Below are 22,542 nucleotides of genomic sequence, written 5' to 3' on the forward strand. Positions count from 1 at the left end.
TGGCGACTTGTCCAGGGTGTACCCCGCCTTTCGCCCGTAGTCAGGTGGGATAGGCTCCAACTTGCCTGCGACCCTGTAGAACAGGATAAAGTGGCTAGAGATAATGAGATGAGACCTTGAAGGGCCCTTGCCACTTGGCAACTAATTTGGAGCTTGAAGTGGGCAATAACGCAAGTACTTTATCTCCTGGGGTGAACTCTCTCAGGCACGTGCCCCTGTTGTACAGCCAGGCTTGATGTTCTTGTGCCTGCCATGAAGTCTCCTGGGTTAAATGCGTGAGGGTGTGGAGCTTTGCGCTCAGGTCGAGAACGTACTGAATTTCATTTTTACTAGTTGAAAGTCCCTCCTCCCAATTTTCCCGCAGCACATCCAAAATGCCACGATGCCCATATAACAATTTGAATGGGGAAAAATCCTGTGGGACCTCTCGTACTGCAAATAACGGGCGCAAGCATTTATCCTGATTATGTGCATCTTCGCTTACAAACTTCCAAATTACATTTTTGGAATTTGTTTGAACTGTTCTACCAAGCCATCTGTTTGTACTGGTAGGTGATAAAAGCTGGTGCAGATGGATTTAATTCCCAATAACCCATATAGTTCACGAAGTGTGCGTGACATAAACATAGTGCCTTGGTCAGTCAGGATTTAGTCAGGGAGCATATGTAACCTACTTTGCAAAATTTGCCAAGTCTTCTCGGTATTAACCCTTAGCCGTATCACTTAAGTCCATTATAACATTTTTTTTTTACAAATTACCCGTTTACTAACTGTGTGAATAGAAATCATATATTTACATATTATCAAGTTAAGTTTAAAATGAGACATTTAAGTACATAGAGAACATAAAGCCAGAAATATTTTACACTGTTGCTACAGAACTTGAGAATATTTATAGCTTATCTACATTCCAGAACTCGGCTCACAATCTCTTATTTCAGAAATTTCTGTGATACATTTATTACTAAGCTGCTAGCAGTTTCTGTTTTTTTTTTAATGTCCAAACTACATCAAGAAGTAACGCTTTGCCTAAGGATTCAAACACAAAACATGAAGATAAAAGCAGTTATTGGTAACACGTATTAAGACCAGAAATAAAGCAGAATGAGCATTTTCTAAGACCATGCATATTAAGCTACCTTCAGATGTGTCCACATGTTTATGATGCAATGAACTCATCATTTGATATTCCATATTAATGAATAAGTAAAAAACAAATGATACTTCTAATTCGAAATATTATATTTGACATGTGCAGGTTTCAAATTTTCTTATAGAATCTTTTTTTCAAAGAAGGAATCACTTGTCCCAGCTTTTTATTGAAGAGTTGGTATGTGGACACATTGTTATTAAGCATTAGCATATTAGCACAAAGCATATTTACAGGATGGGTGCAAGGATGAGAAATCTGTTGTGGTATGTGGTTGTGTATGGAGAGTGCATGGACAAATAAGCATCAGACATTTCAGTAACTCTATAACAGATTCACGAGTTATCTACAATTTGTAAGAAAGAGTTATATTCTTAATTATGGCAGACATCTGAGACAAGCATGCAAACATACAGATATGCAAAGATGGACACACAAAGAAGCGACTAACTTGCTGAAATATTTTTGCAACAAATCTCTGAGTTATGGGACCCCAACAGAAAATCAGTCACCTTGTTAAACACTTTTTTTTTTTTTCATCAGTCTTGAAACAAACATACTTTTAGATAAAGAATCTATAGAGTAACAAACTCCTAAAAGCAAAAAGTTATGTCAGTTGAATAGACTGAGCAGCACACCACCTCTGAAGTTCTAACTGATCCCACTCAGTAGTTTAGGTCCTTTTAGGGTTAAATGGGTATCTAATGTATGAACCATGCTTTTGGCCTGAATAAAAAGGTTGTGTGCCACAAATAATACCTATTATGGATATAATAATTGCATATTAATGATGTAATACTTTTCTACCAATTTCCTATATGTGGTTTCAGGGCTCTTTTTATGTGCAAAATTCCCCTGCATAATTAAGTATGAAACAGCAGCCTACAAACATTACAAGAAGTCCAGATTTATGAATTTATATCTGAACTTGTATATTATTACCAAAAACAAGACTTGGCAAATTTTGCAAAGTAGCCTCTAAATATAAACAAATACCGCCTGACTAATTTCTTTGGGAATCCCAACTCAGGAGATAACATAGAAAAGTGCTTCCAATACTGCATGCTCAAATGTTGCAGAGAGGCACTGCTTCTGGATATCACGTTGCATAGTCCAACAGGACTAAAATAAAGCAATATCCCCATGCTAACCAATCTAATGGCTTGACAAGATCCATGCCAAATCTCTGAACGGGGGTCTCAATTAGAGGGAGAGGGCGCAAAGGCACTTTTGGGGTGGCCGCTGGATTTACTAGTTGGCATTCATGGTATGCCACACACCACCGACGGACATCCCCACAAGTCCCTGGCCAATCGAACCAGGCCATTATTTGGGCTCGTGTTTTATCCGGACCGAAGCGTCCGGCCATTGGATTAAAGTGAGCTGCATGGAATACGAATTCCCTATGGCTCTTTGGGATTAACCCAGTTGTTTCCTGTTCACTGGTTTGAGTGCCCTGTATCACTTAGTACAGCCTATCTTTAATAATTGTTAAATATGGGAAGGAGGGTGTCTCATTTGGCTGAAGGGTTTGGCCATTGATTACTCTCACTTGGTCAAACACATGACACAGGGTCTCATCTCACATCTGTTCCAATGGGAAATCCTCAAGGGAGGGAGGAGAGGCGGGCTACTTCCCACTCCCTGTATCGCCTTGACATGGTGCTGATGTAGACAGCTCTGAGACAGCTTCCCCAGTCAATGCCATACTGTGACCCCCCCCCCCCCCCCCATGTATTACTGCAGGACTGCCCACTACTCCATGCTCTATTAAGCCTCTAAACCTTGCCAATCGGTTCCCAGAATCAGTGGGTGGGTGAGACGCAGGTCAACTGCCACCTTTACACTATGCTTTCCCCCCGAAATAGGATGTGGACAGACATTAGCAGATATCCGTGAACATCCCTGTGTGTGCACACAACCTTCCCCACTTGTGCCCTCCCCAGTGCCTCAGGTTGCACCAAGCTTTGGTGGATTGAGGTCTAATTACAGCTGGAATCCACCAATGCATGGTACGAATACCCTTGAATACTCATCGATATACGATACACTCCAGCCCAATCGAGGGCAGTCTCTGGTGTGTCGGAGATCCGGACTACAGCTCCTACCTCCAGAGCACGGACCCTGGAAACGCCTGGGTTCCCTGCAGCTCCAGCATACTGGCCCAGGCTTCACCTCTGCGCCAGCAATTATGGGAGTCACTCACCTGTGGGGGGAGAAGACACAGAAGGGGAATGCAGGAGGGGGACACCACAAGTGAAACAAGCTGGCTGGTGGGGGAATGGGGCAGGGATGGGAAGAGGTGAAGGAGGAGGAAGGAGAGAGAAAACGAACCACTGCCAAGTGGTTGTCCATCAACTCGATGGCTTGATCTAGTGATGCCAGGCAGTGGCACTGAACCCACTCTGCTGTTCCTTCTGAAAGGTGTGTGATGAACTGTTCTAGCATCACCATGTCATCTGGTCTCCCTCGGCATCACAGTTGTCTGATCTCCCTCAGCGTCACAGTTGTCTGATCTCGGCCACCAGTGGCAGGCATCCTGGAGTGGTTAGCTGAACGCGAAGGACCAGCTGACTTTCTCCAGTGTCAATGTGTGGAAGGGCTGGTGGTGCTGTTCCGGGGAGCAGGATGGCTCGCTTCAACTCTGTGTAGAAAAGCCGGCTGTCAGCAGGGAGCTGTTGTGTGGCGAGCTGCACCTCTCCAGTCAGCAGTGGTAGTAAGCAGGCTGCTCATTGCTCGACTGGCCACCCCCACGCTTCGGTCGCTTGCTCGAAGAGTGCGATGAACACCCCCGGATCGTCGTGCAGCCCATCTTCATTCGCGTGACATGGGATGGCTCCGCTGCGGTGGCAGTCGAGGACCCTGCTGACGCAAGCAGGTGTCAGAACACCTGGCAATCTCCCTGCTGGGCCAGCAGCAAGGCTTTGAACTGTTCCTGCTTCTTCCAGAGGCTGATCAGTGCTTGCTGCTGGTCCTATTGGGTGGCAACGAGGGCATGGATCAGGTCTTTAAGCAGGGAGGACTCCATGGCATGGTTCCCTTCAGTATCCCGGCTTTCGGCACCACTGTAGTATGTTTCTGATGTGGGTGGGAATATTGAAGCATGGTAGATGGGGACTGATGTTACCAGGGACTTTTATTTTAATTCTTTTTCCTACTACTTTTCACTCATACACTCATTTGCGTGCACACATGGGTGCTTTGGTCAGGAGAGAGATTCTGTCTCTCTCCTTTTCTATCCTCAATCATCACTACAACAAACACACACACGTTGTGTATACGCACATGTGCACACAACATTAATTGACAACAGTTGCAATGACTTTTGCCACTCGTCTTTCCTGGCCCTGCCATCCATTCACAAACCGACACAGCCACACCCCTGCTGCCACAGGAATGTATTAATCAGCAGTTCTGCCATTGTGAGGGGCAATTCCCGATCATGTGTGTCCCCAGGTGGTGCAATGGGGAATGGCCATACGATAGTATGGCTAGTTACGAATAGTGTCGCACCTTATGGTATGGCAAATAAGCAGTCATGAGCCAACTGACGGTATCACTATCCGAGAGAAGGCGGGGCAGGTGCTGATAACACCTGCTTCATTAAGTTCTTCTGTATCTCATTGACTGTGATACTTAGCAAGTCGGAGCCGCCAAAAAATCTCTGTTCAGCCTGCTGCGCATTACAGCATAGGCAGGCTCCAACAAACCGGAGCTCTGGCATGATGCTGCAGCACCCGCTCCTGCCGGTCATCACAGGCTTGCCTGTGCCACTGGGTCGCAGGCTCGGATGTTAAGACCGTGGGACTGGTGGGATTGTGTGACCCCTCTCCCACTCTAATCCTTTTGTAGCATGAGTTTTCACTGCTAACCTTCTGGATCTGTAGTGTGCCTGTATGGTAGATTTATCTGAATAAAATGGCATGTTAATGCAAGTACAGGGTGGATGTACTTGATAAAGGTAGCCAGTGAAAGCCTATTTATAATTTGCAGTGCTGGGAAGGATTTGTTTGGTGTACGTGTTTTCACTTTTTACCTTCTCTTCATTTCAGGGAATGTGGTGAACATCCAGACAGGCCAATGGGTTGGGAAGCAAAGCGGCCTGGGTGCAGGCATGGATTCTTTCTATGAATACCTTCTGAAGTCTTACATCCTCTTTGGAGAAAAAGAAGACTACAAGATGTTCATGGCTGCTTATGAGAGCATTCAAAGCCACCTGAGGAGAGGGTGTGTATGTGTTCCATTCATTTTCTCAAGCACAATTTTTAAAGAAACTCCAGAGATATCAAAGAGTTTTAATATTTTTAAAAAGCAAAAAATGTTGAAAAACAGAAAATGTGGTGATATTTATGGAAACAGTAACTACTAAGGAAATTACTGAAAAGAATGGTGTGTGTGTGTGTGTGTGTGTGTGTGTGTGTGTGTGTGTGCGCGCGCATGCACATTTTTGAAATGGTATTAGAGACTTATGATGTCATTTACTATGGCAGTTTGTGGTTATGGACCTGTCCGGTTCTTATGGTAAACAGAAGGCAAACTAGTTAAACTGGAGCTAGTTACCATTACAGCCAATTGGCTAGCTATCACGTCTGGCATGTTGAGATATTGTTTGTCATGCTTGTCCTTCAAGAACACTAAAATGGCAGCGTGTGCAGATGCAGCGGCTCCTCTCTGTCCCGATAATGTGGTGTTTACATGTTTGTCTTCGTCGGTGTGCTCGAGTGACGGTATGTTTTCGTCATGTTTGTCCGTCCCGAGGCGCACATACAGCTGTGGGACTCTTTTTGACATTGGCAACACTTTTTTCTGTAAGTTAAACCCGGCACACGCTAAGGAGCTACATGACCTCGGCCTACTCCGGCGGCCCGCTTTGACATTGACCCCCACTACTGCTGCACACCCGCAGAGGAAGCGCCGTAGGCGGTGCGAGAGGAAGCAGAAGCGGGGAAAGCGCAGGGGTATCCGAGCCAGGCTAATGGCTAATCCACACAAGCCGGCTATACCGTCCATCGTACTTGCCAATGTACGCTCTTTGGATAACAAACTGGATTATATTCACCTTTTGAGAGCGACCCAGCAGGCTGTGAGAGAGTGCTGTGTTTTTGTGTTCACGGAAACATGGCTCAACGACAGTATACCGGACTCCGCCATCCAGCTCGACCGGCTAACACGCTATCGAGCAGACAGAGCCCTCATTGAAGGAGGTAAGACCCGCGGCAGCGGGGTCTGTGTTTACATCAGGGATGCTTGGTGTCAGGACACTGTGGTAGTTTGCAGACACTGTTCACTCCTTGTGGAGTTTATGATCATCAAATATCGGCCCTTCTACACTACCGTTCAAAGGTTTGGGGTCACCCAGACAATTTTGTGTTTTCCATGAAAAGTCACACTTTTATTTACCACCACAAGTTGTAAAATGAATAGAAAATATAGTCAAGACATTCTTCTGGCCATTTTGAGTATTTAATCGACCCCACAAATGTGATGCTCCAGAAACTCAGTCTGCTCAAAGGAAGGTCAGTTTTATAGCTTCTCTAAAGAGCTAAACTGTTTTCAGCTGTGCGAACATGATTGTACAAGGGTTTTCTAATCATCCATTAGCCTTCTGAGGCAATGAGCAAACACATTGTACCATTAGAACACTGGAGTGATAGTTGCTGGAAATGGGCCTCTATACACCTATGGAGATATTGCACCAAAAACCAGACATTTAGTAGAATTTAGCTAGAATAGTCATTTACCACATTAGCAATGTATAGAGTGTGTTTCTGATTAGTTTAAAGTGATCTTCATTGAAAAGAACAGTGCTTTTCTTTCAAAAATAAGAAAATTTCAAAGTGACCCCAAACTTTTGAATGGTAGTGTATCTACCGAGGGAGTTTTCTGCCAGCCTGCTTGTTGCAGTTTACATTCCTCCCAGCTGCAACAACAACGATAGGGACAAGGCACTGAGTGAACTGTACTGCACCATCAGCGACCAACAGACAGCCCATCCAGAGGGACTTCTCATCGTAGCTGGGGATTTCAACCACACAAATCTCAAAACAGTGTTTCCTCAGTTACATCAACACACTGACTTTGCAACACGGGGAAACAACACACTGGACCAGGTTTACACTGCACTGAGAAGAGCATACAAGGCCTCACCCCTCCCCATCTCGGTGCTTCAGACCACATCACTGTTATGCTAATGCCAGCATACAGGCCGAAGGTCAAAGTCACCAGACCGGTCCAGAAGCAGGTAAGGGTGTGGCCAGAGGGTGCTTCCTCAGCACTTCAGGACTGCTTTAACATCACAGACTGGGACATGTTTAAGCAGGCAGCCACTTACAACCACCAGATCAACATCCAGGAGTATTCAGACGCTGTTACAGCCTACATTAGTAAATGCACTGATGATGTCACAGACATTAAGACCATCACAGTACGGGCCAACCAGAAACCATGGCTGACGGGGGAAGTCTATCGGTTACTGAAAGCCTGGAACACTGCTTTCAGAGCAGGTGATGAGGCTGGTCTGAGATCAGCAAGAGCCAACTTGTCCCGTGGCATCAGACTAGCAGAGTAGCAGGATAGCCCATCATTTCACTGACAGCAGAGACACAAGGAGCCTGTGGCAGGGGATACAGACCATCATGGACTATAAACCTCAACCACAGACCTGTGACAAGGATATCACTCTGCTGAACAGTCTAAATAACTTCTTTGGACAGTTTGAAGCCAACAACAGCATGCCTGCACAGAAAACACCACCCCTTCCGGATGAACAGGTGCTGTCCTTGTCTCCAGCCAGTGTGAGGCGATCCCTCTCCAGGATCAACATCCGCAAAGCTGTAGGACCTGACAACATTCCAGGTCGTGTGCTAAAGGACTGTGCAAAGGAGCTCACAGAAGTGCTCACAGACATCTTCAACACCTCCCTGAGCCAAGCTGTTGTTCCCACCTGCTTCAAGAGCACCACCATCATCCCTGTTCCAAAGAAGGCCTCTCCATCCTGCTTCAACGACTACCGCCCTGTGGCACTGACCCCATCATTATGAAGTGCTTCGAGCGGTTAGTCATGCAGCACATCAACTCCATCCTCCTGCCCTCCATGGACCCGTACCAATTTGCATATCGGGCCAATCGGTCCACTGATGATGCAATCTCCACCGCTCTCCACTCAGCTCTCACTCGCCTGGACACTAAGGACTCTTACATGCAGATGCTGTTCTTAGACTTTAGTTCAGCATTTAACACAATCATCCCCCAGCAGCTGATACAGAAACTGGACTGTCTAGGACTAAACACCTCCCTCTGCAACTGGTTGCTGGACTTCCTGACCGGAAGACCACAGGCAGTCCGGGTCGGCAGCAACACATCCAGCACCATCATTCTGAACACGGGTCCCCCAAGGATGTGTGCTCAGCCCCCTTCTCTTCACCCTGCTGACCCATGACTGCACACCAACACACAACAGCAACCTCTTCATCAAGTTTGCGGATGACACGACTGTGGTGGGACTCATTAACAACAATGATGAGTCATACTACAGGGACGAGGTGAGCCAACTGGCTGCGTGGTGCAGAGACAACAATCTCTCTCTTAATGTGGAGAAGACGAAGGAGATGGTTGTCGACTTCTGGAGAGCCTCCACCCTGCATCCTCCACTGACCATCAATGGTGCCGCTGTGGAGAGAGTGAGCAGCACCAAGTTCCTGGGTGTGTACCTCACCGAGGATCTCTCCTGGAGCAGCAACACTGCATCGCTGGCCAGGAAAGCTCAGCAGCACCTCTACTTCCTCCGCAGACTGAAAAGAGCTAGAGCACCAGCCCCTATCATGCAGACCTTCTACCGCGGAACCATCGAGAGCATCCTGACCAGCTGCATCACTGTGTGGTACGGCGGCTGTACTGCATCCTGCCGGAAGACCCTGCAGCGCATAGTGAGAGCAGCTGAGATGATCATCGGTGTCCCCCTACCCTCCCTTCAGGATATTTACAACACACGCCTGGCCCGCAGAGCACTCAGCATTGCGGGCGACTCCACCCATCCCAACCACCACTTCAGCCTCCTGCCTTCTGAGAGGAGAATGAGAAGCCTCCGGGCGAGAACCAGCAGACTGAGAGACAGCTTCATCCACCAAGCTGTCAGGATGCTGAACTCCCTCTCAGGCCAGTACCCCCTTCCCTTAATACACAAACCAAATGTCACCAGCCACTTTAACGAACTGTAACGGAATTCAATTGCACTATGTTAAAACTGTTTACAATACTGTCTACACTTTTTTTTGTTGTTGTTGTTAATTGCACTATATAGAAACTGTTTAGAACACTGTTTACACTTTTCACATATCTGCCATATTTATACTTACACTGAAAATTATGCTCATACTGCCTTTCTTTTAAATAGTTAATTGCACTACATAAAAACTGTTTACAACACTGTTTACACTTTATACATCTTTAATCTTTGATAGACTTCACTGCTACACTGTTTATACTGGGTCATTCCATGCCAAATCAACAAAAGGTTATGCTCGACCATCTCAGATTTCAATGAAATTTGGAGGGCTCAGAGATACTATTAAAAGAAGTTAATCCCCAAAACTTGAGCTTCCTATCTCCAACGGTTTCAGAGATACAGGCATTTGAATTTTTCAATTTTTTTGCATTTTGCTCAAAACATACATATTTCAAAGTGTAATATAATCTTTATTATGCAAGATAGAAACCTAAAATTTTGCATAGAGACTCAGTGTCTTGTACTACAAGCTTCAACTTAGAATTTCAATGGTCATTGTATATTAGATGGTGATTTTAACAAGGAAATTAAAAAGACAAATTTGCATTTTTTGCATTTTTAACTCATTCTGGAAGCTTGCCTGTGGCAGTAATGCTTAAACTAAGAATGTTATTCAAATCTACACAGAAATATCTACCAATTTCAGTTTTACCAAGTCTCCACTATTCCTAGTTTGTCTGTAATAGAGTTTTGAAATTCGCCGATTTCTAAAACATGCCATTTTCAGTAGCAAGAAATCCAATGTGGGATAGCAGTTAGGAACTTGTAAATTTATTTCAGTAATCCCCAAGACCCATATTTTATATTTCCAAATTTTTGTTCTGTGTCTCTCAAGTATTTTTAAACTACAGGGGTTTAAAAAATCCATTTTCACCAAATTTGAATTTTTGATGTATTTTCATATAACTGATATTTGAGGGTTAATAAATGCTTCAGTAAGGCTCAAGTAGGTTAGGAGACATGTTTCTTCCTCAATTTTAAATAAAATTTCAATTAATGCTCAGTATTAATTATTTGTAAATTGATTTTAATCTAAGACTGTGTAACATTAGCAATCAATGACCAGCTATTCTGTACCAGTCAACAGCCAGCCTTATCAATATCAACACAGCACAATAGGTGACCTTTGATACCAGAACAGGTGGCTCATATCTTATAGTTTTAGAGTCTGTAAACTGCATACTTGTTCAGATAACATTATATTGCTTGGATTATATTAAATACATTGTAATACAGAGCACTGAGAAAATTTACCAATGTTATTAACTGAATGTGTTTCTTTGCAAGGATTGGATATTTTGAATAGTTGACTAGGGAATTTAATTGTAGTTGCTTTCAGTTTGAAATCAGTATAAATGAGTGTGTTGTTAGACATCTAGAAATGGCTGAACTTCCTCCCTGTTCTATAGGAATTGGACTAAAGAAAGATTCTGACTGCCATAAACTAACATACGACAGAAATTGTAAGTTAAATACACTCTCTCAGTATAGTTTGGAGCAAATTTAATTAATTAAACAGAGAACTGAACTTGAGAACATTTCAAGCACAGACACAGTATGTCTGCATCATGAGAAACTGTTTCTGATGAAATATGAAGAGCTACAGAAAAGTTGTTGTGATCCATATGAAAGGCACAAGAAAAAAATTAAAACAGAATTACATTCAATTCTTCCTGAAACAGCAGATTCACTTTCAAAACTGATAAATAAAAATATTAAACCTGGACAAAAATCGTGTTCTAAATGTTCACAGAGAGTGAAAGAACATTTAAGATAAGCAGATTCAGCAGGTTCTACAGAATCAGAACAAGAGAGCATGTGTGTAGATGTGGATCCAACATACACTGGTGAGGTAGTTGAATCACTTGACAAAAGCCTTGTGTCAACTGGTTGCTCTCCACTGAAAATTGCCAAGTATAGCCACAAACAGAAAGCTGCATATGGCAAAGCAAAGCTGCAACGAGTAGAAGAAACTTTACGTTCTAAAATGAAATTTTATTAATTAATGAAATTTGCTCCAAACTATACTGAGCATTTATTAACCCTCAAATATCAGTTATATGAAAATACATAAATTCGAATTTGGTGAAAATGGATTTTTTAAACCCCTGTAGTTTAAAAATACTTGAGAGACACAGAACAAAAATTTGGAAATATAAAATATGGGTCTTGGGGATTACTGAAATAAATTTACAAGTGCCTAACTGCTATCCCACATTGGATTTCTTGCTACTGAAAATGGCATGTTTTAGAAATCGGTGAATTTCAAAACCCTATTACAGACAAACTAGGAATAGTGGAGACTTGGTAAAACTGAAATTGGTAGATATTTCTGTGTAGATTTGAATAACATTCTTAGTTTAAGCATTACTGCCACAGGCAAGCTTCCAGAATGAGTTAAAAATGCAAAAAATGCAAATTTGTCTTTTTTAATTTCCTTGTTAAAATCACCATCTAATATATAATGACCATTGAAATTCTAAGTTGAAGCTTGTAGTACAAGACATTGAGTCTCTGTGCAAAATTTTAGGTTTCTATCTTGCATAATAAAGATTATATTACACTTTGAAATATGTATGTTTTGAGCAAAATGCAAAAAAATCGAAAAATTCAAATGCCTGTATCTCTGAAACCATTGGAGATGGGAAGCTCAAGTTTTGGGGATTAACTTCTTTTAATAGTATCTCTGAGCCCTCCAAATTTCATTGAAATCTGAGATGGTCGAGCATAAATTTGTCAGATATTTGTTGATTTGGCATGGAATGACCCTACTGTCATATCTGCCATATTTATACTTACACTGAAAATTCTGCTCATACTGCCATTTATTTATTTATTTATTTATATTTATACTGATAATTACTATAATGTCAGACTGCTGTTCCTGTTTACATTGTTCATTCTGTTTATATTGTCATTCGTCACATTTAAATTTATACCGTTAATTCTGTTCACACTGCCACATTTGCACTTTCTGGATTGCCACAGTCTTGTCTTTTCTTAGATAGCTTTAGCTTGTGTGTGTAACCCCCCCCCCCCCCCCCCCCCCGTTTTTTTTTCCTCTCCCCCCTTTTTTCCTTTTTATAGTTTATACCTTGTACCTATATTTTATATTTCATGTTTCTTACTGTTTGCACTGCGGATAAGAGGGAAACGCAATTTCAATTCTCTGTATGTCCTGCACATATGGCATTATTGACAATAAAGTTGACTTGAACTTGAACTTTGATCATGTAATCAAGTCCTCCTCAGAATATTTACCTTGTAGAAGCTAATGGAGTAAAACATTTTGGATGAAACCCACATTGTACATTTATATCATAGCAGCCTCTGTGATCTGTGAGATGATGTAGTTGCCAGTATCACATACTGACCCCAGGGAAGGTTTAGAATTAGACTTGCTTTGAAGCATTTACTCAACAAATATTCAGGTATGGGTGGCACGGTGGTGTAGTGGTTAGTGCTGTCGCCTCACAGCAAGAAGGTCCGGGTTTGAGCCCCATGGCCGGCGAGGGCCTTTCTGTGTGGAGTTTGCATGTTCTCCCCATGTCTGCGTGGGTTTCCTCCGGGTGCTCCGGTTTCCCCCACAGTCCAAAGACATGCAGGTTAGGTTAACTGGTGACTCTCTAAATTGACCATAGGTGTGAATGTGTGTGAGAATGGTTGTCTGTGTCAGCCCTGTGATGACCTGGCGACTTGTCCAGGGTGTACCCCGCCTTTCGCCTGTAGTCAGCTGGGATAGGCTCCAGCTTGCCTGCGACCCTGTAGAACAGGATAAAGCGGCTAGAGATAATGAGATGAATAAGATGAGGATTGTGTGCAAGGGCGGCTGGTGCATAAGGGCGATTGGGCGACGCACTGCCAAAACGAAAAAAAAAAAGGTTTTTTTAACCTCCTAGGGCTTAGCGGTCACATGCGTGGACAGCACTTTTTAGACATTCGGAACAAGAATCCACATACAGTGCAATGCAATAATGAGTACACCCCCCTGAAAAACGACATTTTTCACAGTATTAAAATGAACACAAACAATATGTCCCAAACAGTTCCTTGATGATGTTTATTGCACTATGGAGCAGACGAAATCCCCGCAAGACTTTTAAAGGAGACCGCTGAGCAGATCGCACCCTCCCTGGCACAACTTTTTAATATATCTGTGCAACAAGGCCACCTACCAGATGAGTGGAAGTTAGCTAATATAGTACCTGTTTACAAAAAGGGAAATAAATCTCAAGTGGAAAACTATCGACCAATATCTCTCTTATCAATAGTGTCTAAAGTCCTGGAGAGGTGTGTACTAGTTCAGTTGCGAGACCATTTTAAGGGTCTTATTAACCGTATACAACATGGTTTTATTATGGGACGTTCGTGTGTTACGCAGCTAATAGAAGTATTGGACTGTATTGGCTCCCAACTAGACTCAGGGAAGCAGACTGATGTGATTTATCTTGATATGTCAAAGGCGTTTGACACGGTTAGTCACTGTATTCTGGCAACAAAACTCCGTCAGTTTAACATCAGTGGTAATGCGCTAAACTGGTTCAAAGGTTATCTCCACGATCGTCAGCAGCGTGTAACTGTACTTGGCGCTATGTCATCCCAGCGTCATGTTACTTCTGGAGTTCCACAAGGATCCCTGCTAGGACCAGTTCTATTTCTACTCTACGTAAATGATCTACCGGATGTTGTCAAGTCATCTCGCGTCGCAAGCTTCGCTGATGATACTAAGCTCTATCATTGTATTGACTCTCCTTCTGACCCTGAATGCTTACAAGAAGATCTCCTTCGTCTTGAGCGCTGGTCTGAAGAATCAGGACTTGTATTTAATGAGAGCAAATGCAAGTGTCAAAGAATAACAAGAAAAAGGAACCCTATCGAGTTTAACTATACTATCAATGGCAAAGAACTGGAAGTCACTGACACCGAAAAAGATCTAGGAGTTTCCATTAAGAGTGATCTAACCTGGTCGAAACACGTATTCGACTGCTGTTCTAAGGCTAACAAGCTCCTAGGGTTTCTGCGTAGGAGTGCTGCAGAGGTTCAGAGCATGTGCACACGCCGCACACTCTACCTTTCAATTGTGCGCTCTTCAATGGGGTATGCCACACAGATCTGGGCACCACAGGCTGTGGAACGAGTTCAAAGAAGGGCAACAAAATTCATTTTATGTCTGCCATTTAGATGCTCGGAGTCCTACAGAGACCGCCTAACTCTGACGTCACTTCTACCTCTATGTTACTGGCATGAATATCTGGACTTAGTTTTCTTTTTCAAAGCACTTAATGGACTTGTAGATATAAATCCGGACATTCTCCCTAAGCCTATTGTACCTACTCGTGTAACCAGATCTACAAGTAATCCTAATGTACTTATTTTCAGGCCTAGTAAATGTACAGTGCAATGCAATAATGAGTACACCCCCCCCCCCCCCCCCCCGAAAAACGACATTTTTCACAGTATTAAAATGAACACAAACAATATGTCCCAAACAGTTCCTTGATGATGTTTATTGCACTATGTTCTTACATTATAACTCAAGCAGAAAGGTGAAAAGATGCCTTAAATTACATATTTTTCTGTTTCCGTGAAAGTGGGGTGGAGCAAAAGTGAGTACACCCCACAACAAACTCAATTACATCCAGTACATTTAGTACTTTGTATGGCCTCCATTATTTGCAATGACAGCCCCAAGTCACCTTGGCATGGAGTGCACAAGTTGACAACATTTAGCTACATCAATCTTTTTCCATTCTTCAAGGATGACATCTTTCAGAGCCTGGATGTTGGATGGAGAGTGATGCTCAACCTGCCTCTTCAGTATTCCCCAAAGATGCTCTATAAGGTTCAGATCAGGTGATATACTTGGCCATGGAATCACTCTCACCCTGTTCCTCTTCAGAAAGTCAGCAGTGGCCTTAGATGTGTGTTTTGGGTCATTGTCATGTTGAAAAATGGCACGACGACCAACGGCCCGAAGTGATGGAAGCATCTTAGCTTTCAGTATAGAGCAGTACATTTGAGAATTCATGATGCCATCAATGAAATGCAGTTCTCCAACACCCGCAGCACTCATGCAACCCCACATAAGAACACTACCCCCTCCATGTTTCACTGTGGGCACCATGCATTTTTCCTTGTACTCCTCACCCTTGCAACGCCAGACTGTTTTGAAGCCATCAGTTCCAAAAAGATTGATTTTGGTCTCATCACTCCAGAGTATAGAGTCCCAGTAGCCTTCATCCTTTTCAGCATGTGCCCTGGCGAACTCTAGACGGGCTTTTTTGTGACTGGGCTTTAGGAGAGGCTTCCTTCGGGGACGACACCCATGCATGCCATTCCGCTGCACTGTACGGCATATTGTGTCACGTGACACATTCACTCCAATTTCAGTCTCTACTTCCTTAGATACCTGTTGTGCACTTGCATGCCGATTTTCCTCAACTTTTCTCATTACAAGCCGCTCCTGCCTGGGTGTTAATTTTCTTGGCCGGCCTGTACGTCTCTGTACTTTGGCTGCAGTTCCATCTGTCTTGAATTTTTGGATCACTTTTGCAACTGTGTTCTTACTGATAAGTAAGGCTTTACTGATCTTCTTATAGCTCTCACCTCTCTTGTGTAAAGCAATAATCCGCTTTCTCAGATCCAGAGACATTTCCTGGCCATGAGGTGCCATTGCTGACAGCAGGAAATGGGAAAGGGTGGTTTGCTTTAGGTAACAGCCTTTTGTAGCCAACTGTCTAATTAACACCTGTGTAATGACTAATTAGACTCACCTGTGGTTAATTGTTTGTTCAGGTCCACATTGGTAGCCTAAAAAGTTGCTTTACTCAGAGCCCTTCAGTGGGGTGTACTCATTTCTGCACCACACAAATTTCACTAAAACTGAAATAAAAATCATTTAAGTTATATTATTAGCCTTTGTTTTGAGTTCAAAAGCTCAACAGAACCTGTGTTTAATTTAGTCTGGGAACATTTTGGAAATATATCTTTGTGTTCCTTGTCATATTGTGTGAAATGTTACTTTTCAAAGAGGGTGTACTCATTATTGCATTGCACTGTATGTGGACATACTTTTTCTCTAAAAGTACATCTTATCAAAAGATGATGCTTAGTTTTTATTCTAATCAGGTTCTAATAAGGGGCGGCACGGTGGTGTAGTGGTTAGCGCTGTCGCCTCACAGCAAGAAGGTCCTGGGTTCGAGCCCCGGGGCCGGCGAGGGCCTTTCTGTGCGGAGTTTGCATGTTCTCCCCGTGTCCGTGTGGGTTTCCTCCGGGTGCTCCGGTTTCCCCCACAGTCCAAAGACATGCAGGTTAGGTTGACTGGTGACTCTAAATTGACCGTAGGTGTGAGTATGAATGGTTGTCTGTGTCTGTGTCAGCCCTGTGATGACCTGGCGACTTGTCCAGGGTGTACCCCGCCTTTCGCCCGTAGTCAGCTGGGATAGGCTCCAGCTTGCCTGCGACCCTGTAGAAGGATAAAGCGGCTAGAGATAATGAGATGAATGAGAATGAGGTTCTAATAAGCCCAAATAGCAAAGAGAAATAAAAAAATGCATGTAAAAAACAGCTTGGGCCTTAGGAGGTTAAAACAAACTTTCACCAGCGCTGCTCGAGGCTGTTTTAATCTGTCTCTGGGTATCATTGTCCAATCAGGGTGGTCTTGCTTCTAGAGTGCCGCCTCTTTTGGGGCGATTTCAGTCACGCTGAAAATCGCCCAAGAGTTCACTGATAGAGTCCCATGTTAATATTTTTTTTTTCTCCTGACTGACACTTCAATGCAATCTCTATGGGTTCCGGGGGGGCTTGCCCTAACATGCTTACGTCACTGCGAAGCGCGGCAAAGTTGCGTTCGATCCGCTCAGTTTCTGAGGTGAGATGGATGCAGAAAGCAATTCAGTTCGGTTCTTAAAAGAAGTTCCATTTAGTCAGCGATCAAATCGAGCTAAATTGGCAACAAAACAAACTGGACCCCCCTCGACCAAATCTAAACATAAAACAAATTTCGACAAGGGGGGGAAATCATATACTCGAGGTTTTACTTCAACATGGTCCCAGCGCAAATCCTGGCGAGCTGGCTGCGAGGACGCCTCAGCGGTTTTCTGCTCCCCCTGCTTACTTTTCCACCCTGGAGGTGGCTCCACGGACAACACTGCTTGGACGGTCACTGGCGTTTCGGACATGCATCATTTGTCGGAGAAAATAAAAAAACATGAGTCATCAAAGATTCACATGGGCAGCTGCCTGAAATTTTCAGCTTTTGGGAGAGTGAACATCGCTACACAGCTGGATGAGGGCTACAGGCTAGCAGTTCACCGCCACAACGATGAGGTGAGCAAGAACAGGCACATATTAAACCGGCTCATCCAATGCGTGAAATTTTGTGGAGTGTTCGAGTTAGCTCTACGAGGCAAAGACGAAACTGAGGGCTCCAGTCACCGTGGTGTTTTTCTGGGTTTGGTTGACTTCGTGACTCTCTCTCTCTCTCACACACGCAATCAGTTCACTTTTGATGTTTTCAATGTGCATTTTTATATTTGCCACACTTTGCTCTGAGAGTTAGCACTTTGGTAATATCCTTGGTAAATACCAGTAATTGCAAGATCTAAAGATCCACTCATCTATTTATTCAACTGCTATTGTTATGTTAGCCAACTATTTACAATGTTTTGTTACAGTAAGTGCACTTTCCTGTTTGTCCTTAAGTTGCACAGTCTGTAAAATTCTTGCTGGTCATGGAGTTTGAAGTACAAAATCTATTTACAGAACATTCTGTAGAACAGTTGACTTGCTACCTAGGTCAATTTACTTCAGTCCTGTGGACATTTATGGTCCGTGTGGACATTTATGGTCCGTGTAGACATAACGGGGGAAAATTGCTCCCCCTGAAAAAAAAATTCAGGAGCTGCCACTGATTGTGTGTTTTTCATTTTGTACAGGAGAGAAGCTTGCAATGAAGGGGAAGGTGACCCTCCTCTTTATGTAAATGTGAACATGTTTAACGGACAGATCATGAACACCTGGATCGACTCTCTTCAGGCATTTTTTCCTGGCCTGCAGGTGTGTCAATCTGATTCTCTCTTTCATTTCAGGCATACTATGGATGCATTGAAATTTTACTGAAAACCTTCACTGACCTTTTTGCCCAAAATTGAAATTTAATTAACTGAAGTCTTCAGTTTTATTTACACTGAGGATTGGAGATAGTGCTTTAAGAAAAGCTGTTTTTCTTTCATCTGTTCTTATCTCTTCTGCACCGAAATTGCTGACATTCTAACCAGCTTCAACAGTATTCAGACTTCCCAAATTAAGCACAAATCCCCACAGTGGGGCTCTATTTTATCTTCATGAGTAAAACAAATCACCTTGAGTTAGTATTTTGTAGTTTTTTACAGTTACATTTTGGTGCTGTTTCACGGTAAACTGGGATTTGTAACTGACTGGAATCTGGCAACGTTGGATATCTTGTAGGCAGATCATTTGTTTATTGTTGGTTTGGTGCACTTGTAGTCTTGGGATATTCATTTGCATGTACCCAGGATGTCTGTAGTGCTGCAGGATGTCCCAGTACATGTATTTAGAAGTTCAAAAAGGTTCTCATAAGCATCCTCTATATGCCCCAACTTGTTAATGTTTTTTATTTTTATTTTTAGGTTTTAAATGGAGATGTGGAAAATGCCATTTGTCTCCATGCCTTCTACTATGCAATTTGGAGGCGTTTTGGGGCATTGCCAGAAAGGTACAACTGGCAGCTGCAAGCTCCAGATGTGCTCTTTTACCCTTTAAGACCTGAACTAGTGGAGTCTACATACCTGTTATATCAGGTACAAATGCATGCTTTCATTTTCTCTTTGCTTGTTTGTCTGTAAGCCCTAAAAATAGTAGATTCTACTGTAGCTCTGGTAACAATGTACGAGTTTTTTTTTTTTTTTTTTCTTTTTTTCCTAAAGCCCTAAAATATCACAAGAGGTTAAAATAAGTAGTGATATGAACATGGATGGTGAATCTGTTGTTTGGCCATGTGGAAATATTCAGCCTTTTATTTGCATATTATCTGAATATGGCACACCCTGTTTCAACACAGATGCAGATCATTCATGAGAAATAAGCCCTAACTCTGCATCAATAACACCAGCTTTTAGAGCTACCTTGAACGTTTTGTAAGAATACAGCTATTAAATTGATAGAAAAAGTTATAATATAGTTAGCTAGATGAGTGAGAGTGGAAGGTTGGAACTGTGGAGATGTATACTAGAACTTGGGAGGCCTGTGGAGGAGTTGGTGAAGTTGTAGTTTAGTACAGGTTTTAATGAAATACAAAATGAAAATTCTGGCAATTCTGCAAAACACAGTTATTAAAATAGAATGCTTCAGTTGTTTTAGTACAAGAGTAAATTTTCAGGTTACTTGTAAAGATAAAGGAAAGGTAATTTTTATTCATTCATTCATTCTTTCTTTCTTTCTTCCCTGACAGGCCACCAAGAATCCTTTCTATTTACATGTCGGCATGGACATACTTCAGAGCCTTGAAGAGAATACCAAAGTCAAGTAAGCTGTCTGCGTTATTGGGAATCTTATTAACACAAGTGATCTTGTGATGTAACCTTAAATCTGGTTTTCCTAATGAGCCACATCTGGATATATAGGATGTTTTTTTTTTTTTTCCTTCATTGTTTTCTTGCAGATGTGGCTATGCCACACTCCATCATGTTGTAGATAAGTCCAAGGAGGACCGCATGGAAAGTTTCTTTCTCAGTGAAACCTGCAAATACCTTTACCTGGTATGTACCTCTTTGCCTCAATATATTTGTCTTTTTTGAACCCAATTTTAAAATGAAAATTCATTGAGACACTCTGTAAATCTGGGTTTAATTACTATCTTAATTTATCAACGTTAAAAACATATGGCAAATTTAGTCCACAAAGGTACAAAACCTCTTCCCATAGCATACTCTCAACATAGCAGCACCTGTGGAATAGACATTAACACAAAGGTGTATCACAAGTGATGACACTATCTACAAATGGCTTTCGTACATTCCTACTGGGCTAACTAACCTTAAAAAAAAAAAAAAAAGGAATTTTATACAACCCTGATTCCAAAAATGTTGGGAAAAAGTACAAATTGTAAATAAAAACAGAATGCAATGATGTGGAAGTTTCAAAATTCCATATTTTATTCAGAATAGAACATAGATGACATATCAAATGTTTAAACTGAGAAAATGTATCATTTAAAGAGAAAAATTAGGTGATTATTTTTTTTTTTTAATTTCATGACACCACATCTCAAAGTTGGGACAAGGCCATGTTTACCACTGTGAGACATCCCCTTTTCTCTTTACAACAGTCTGTAAACGTCTGGGGACTGAGGAGACAAGTTGCTCAAGTTTAGGGATAGGAATGTTAACCCATTCTTGTCTAATGTAGGATTCTAGTTGCTCAACTGTCTTAGGTCTTTTTTGTCGTATCTTCTGTTTTATGATGCGCCAAATGTTTTCTATGGGTGAAAGATCTGGACTGCAGGCTGACCAGTTCAGTACCCGGACCCTTCTTCTACGCAGCCATGATGCTGTAATTGATGCAGTATGTGGTTTGGCATTGTCATGTTGGAAAATGCAAGGTCTTCCCTGAAAGAGACGTCGTCTGGATGGGAGCATATGTTGCTCTAGAACCTGGATATACCTTTCAGCATTGATGGTGTCTTTCCAGATGTGTAAGCTGCCCATGCCACACGCACTAATGCAACCCCATACCATCAGAGATGCAGGCTTCTGAACTGAGCGCTGATAACAACTTGGGTCGTCCTTCTCCTCTTTAGTCCGAATGACACGGCGTCCCTGATTTCCATAAAGAACTTCAAATTTTGATTCGTCTGATCACAGAACAGTTTTCCACTTTGCCACAGTCCATTTTAAATGAGCCTTGGCCCAGAGAAGACGTCTGCGCTTCTGGATCATGTTTAGATACGGCTTCTTCTTTGAACTATAGAGTTTTAGCTGGCAACGGCGGATGGGACGGTGAATTGTGTTCACAGATAATGTTCTCTGGAAATATTCCTGAGCCCATTTTGTGATTTCCAATACAGAAGCATGCCTGTGTGTGATGCAGTGCCGTCTAAGGGCCCGAAGATCACGGGCACCCAGTATGGTTTTCCGGCTTTGACCCTTACGCACAGAGATTCTTCCAGGTTCTCTGAATCTTTTGATGATATTATGCACTGTAGATGATATGTTCAAACTCTGCAATTTTACACTGTCGAACTCCTTTCTGATATTGCTCCACTATTTGTCGGCGCAGAATTAGGGGGATTGGTGATCCTCTTCCCATCTTTACTTCTGAGAGCCGCTGCCACTCCAAGATGCTCTTTTTATACCCAGTCATGTTAATGACCTATTGCCAATTGACCTAATGAGTTGCAATTTGGTCCTCCAGCTGTTCCTTTTTTGTACCTTTAACTTTTCCAGCCTCTTATTGCCCCTGTCCCAACTTTTTTGAGATGTATTGCTGTCATGAAATTTCAAAATGTCTCACTTTCGACATTTGATATGTTGTCTATGTTCTATTGTGAATACAATATCAGTTTTTGAGATTTGTAAATTATTGCATTCTGTTTTTATTTACAATTTATACTTTGTCCCAACTTTTTTGGAATCGGGGTTGTAAAAGCCTCACAGAGCAAAAATCTAGGAGAAGGAAAAAAAAAAGTAGTTTTCATCCTGATGTGCTTTCCTTCCTACAACTCTTAACTGCCTAAAGTGATTCCAGACTGTACCATCAGCACATTTTGTATTTTTCTGATTTATACCTGATTTCATTTTCAGAAAACCATAAGTTATAGTGAATTGGAGATGATTAGATTCTCAGTTTAAATCTGATTTACAGCCTTCATGTCTGCAGCTACTTTACTCATTTATGTTGACTTTTTATAGCTGTTTGATGAAGACAACCCTCTGCACAAGTCTGGGAGCAAATACATTTTCACAACTGAAGGTCACGTAGTGCCCATAAACCCCAGCTTTAGGCAGAAAACCTGGGAAGAACAGGTCCCATGTCAGGAGTTCACCAAGGAACCTCCAGCCAACATCAGTAATGTAAGAAGTGTGTGTGT

The 22,542-nt window shown here is 42.5% G+C and overlaps 1 protein-coding gene across 1 annotated transcript in view; it reads left to right on the plus strand.

Annotated features, from left to right (window-relative positions):
* edem1 (ER degradation enhancer, mannosidase alpha-like 1) overlaps positions 1–22,542 on the plus strand; it is a 77,082-nt gene that overhangs the window by 50,971 nt on the left and 3,569 nt on the right. The window contains exons 6-11 of the mRNA XM_060919281.1: positions 5,203–5,377; positions 18,371–18,491; positions 19,085–19,255; positions 19,906–19,979; positions 20,116–20,212; positions 22,364–22,525. Of these exons, the coding sequence (XP_060775264.1) occupies positions 5,203–5,377; positions 18,371–18,491; positions 19,085–19,255; positions 19,906–19,979; positions 20,116–20,212; positions 22,364–22,525 (800 nt within the window). The remainder of the gene's footprint in view (positions 1–5,202; positions 5,378–18,370; positions 18,492–19,084; positions 19,256–19,905; positions 19,980–20,115; positions 20,213–22,363; positions 22,526–22,542) is intronic.

This window comes from Neoarius graeffei, chromosome 4 (genome assembly GCF_027579695.1).
Source record: "Neoarius graeffei isolate fNeoGra1 chromosome 4, fNeoGra1.pri, whole genome shotgun sequence".
In the NCBI taxonomy this organism is placed as follows: domain Eukaryota; kingdom Metazoa; phylum Chordata; class Actinopteri; order Siluriformes; family Ariidae; genus Neoarius; species Neoarius graeffei.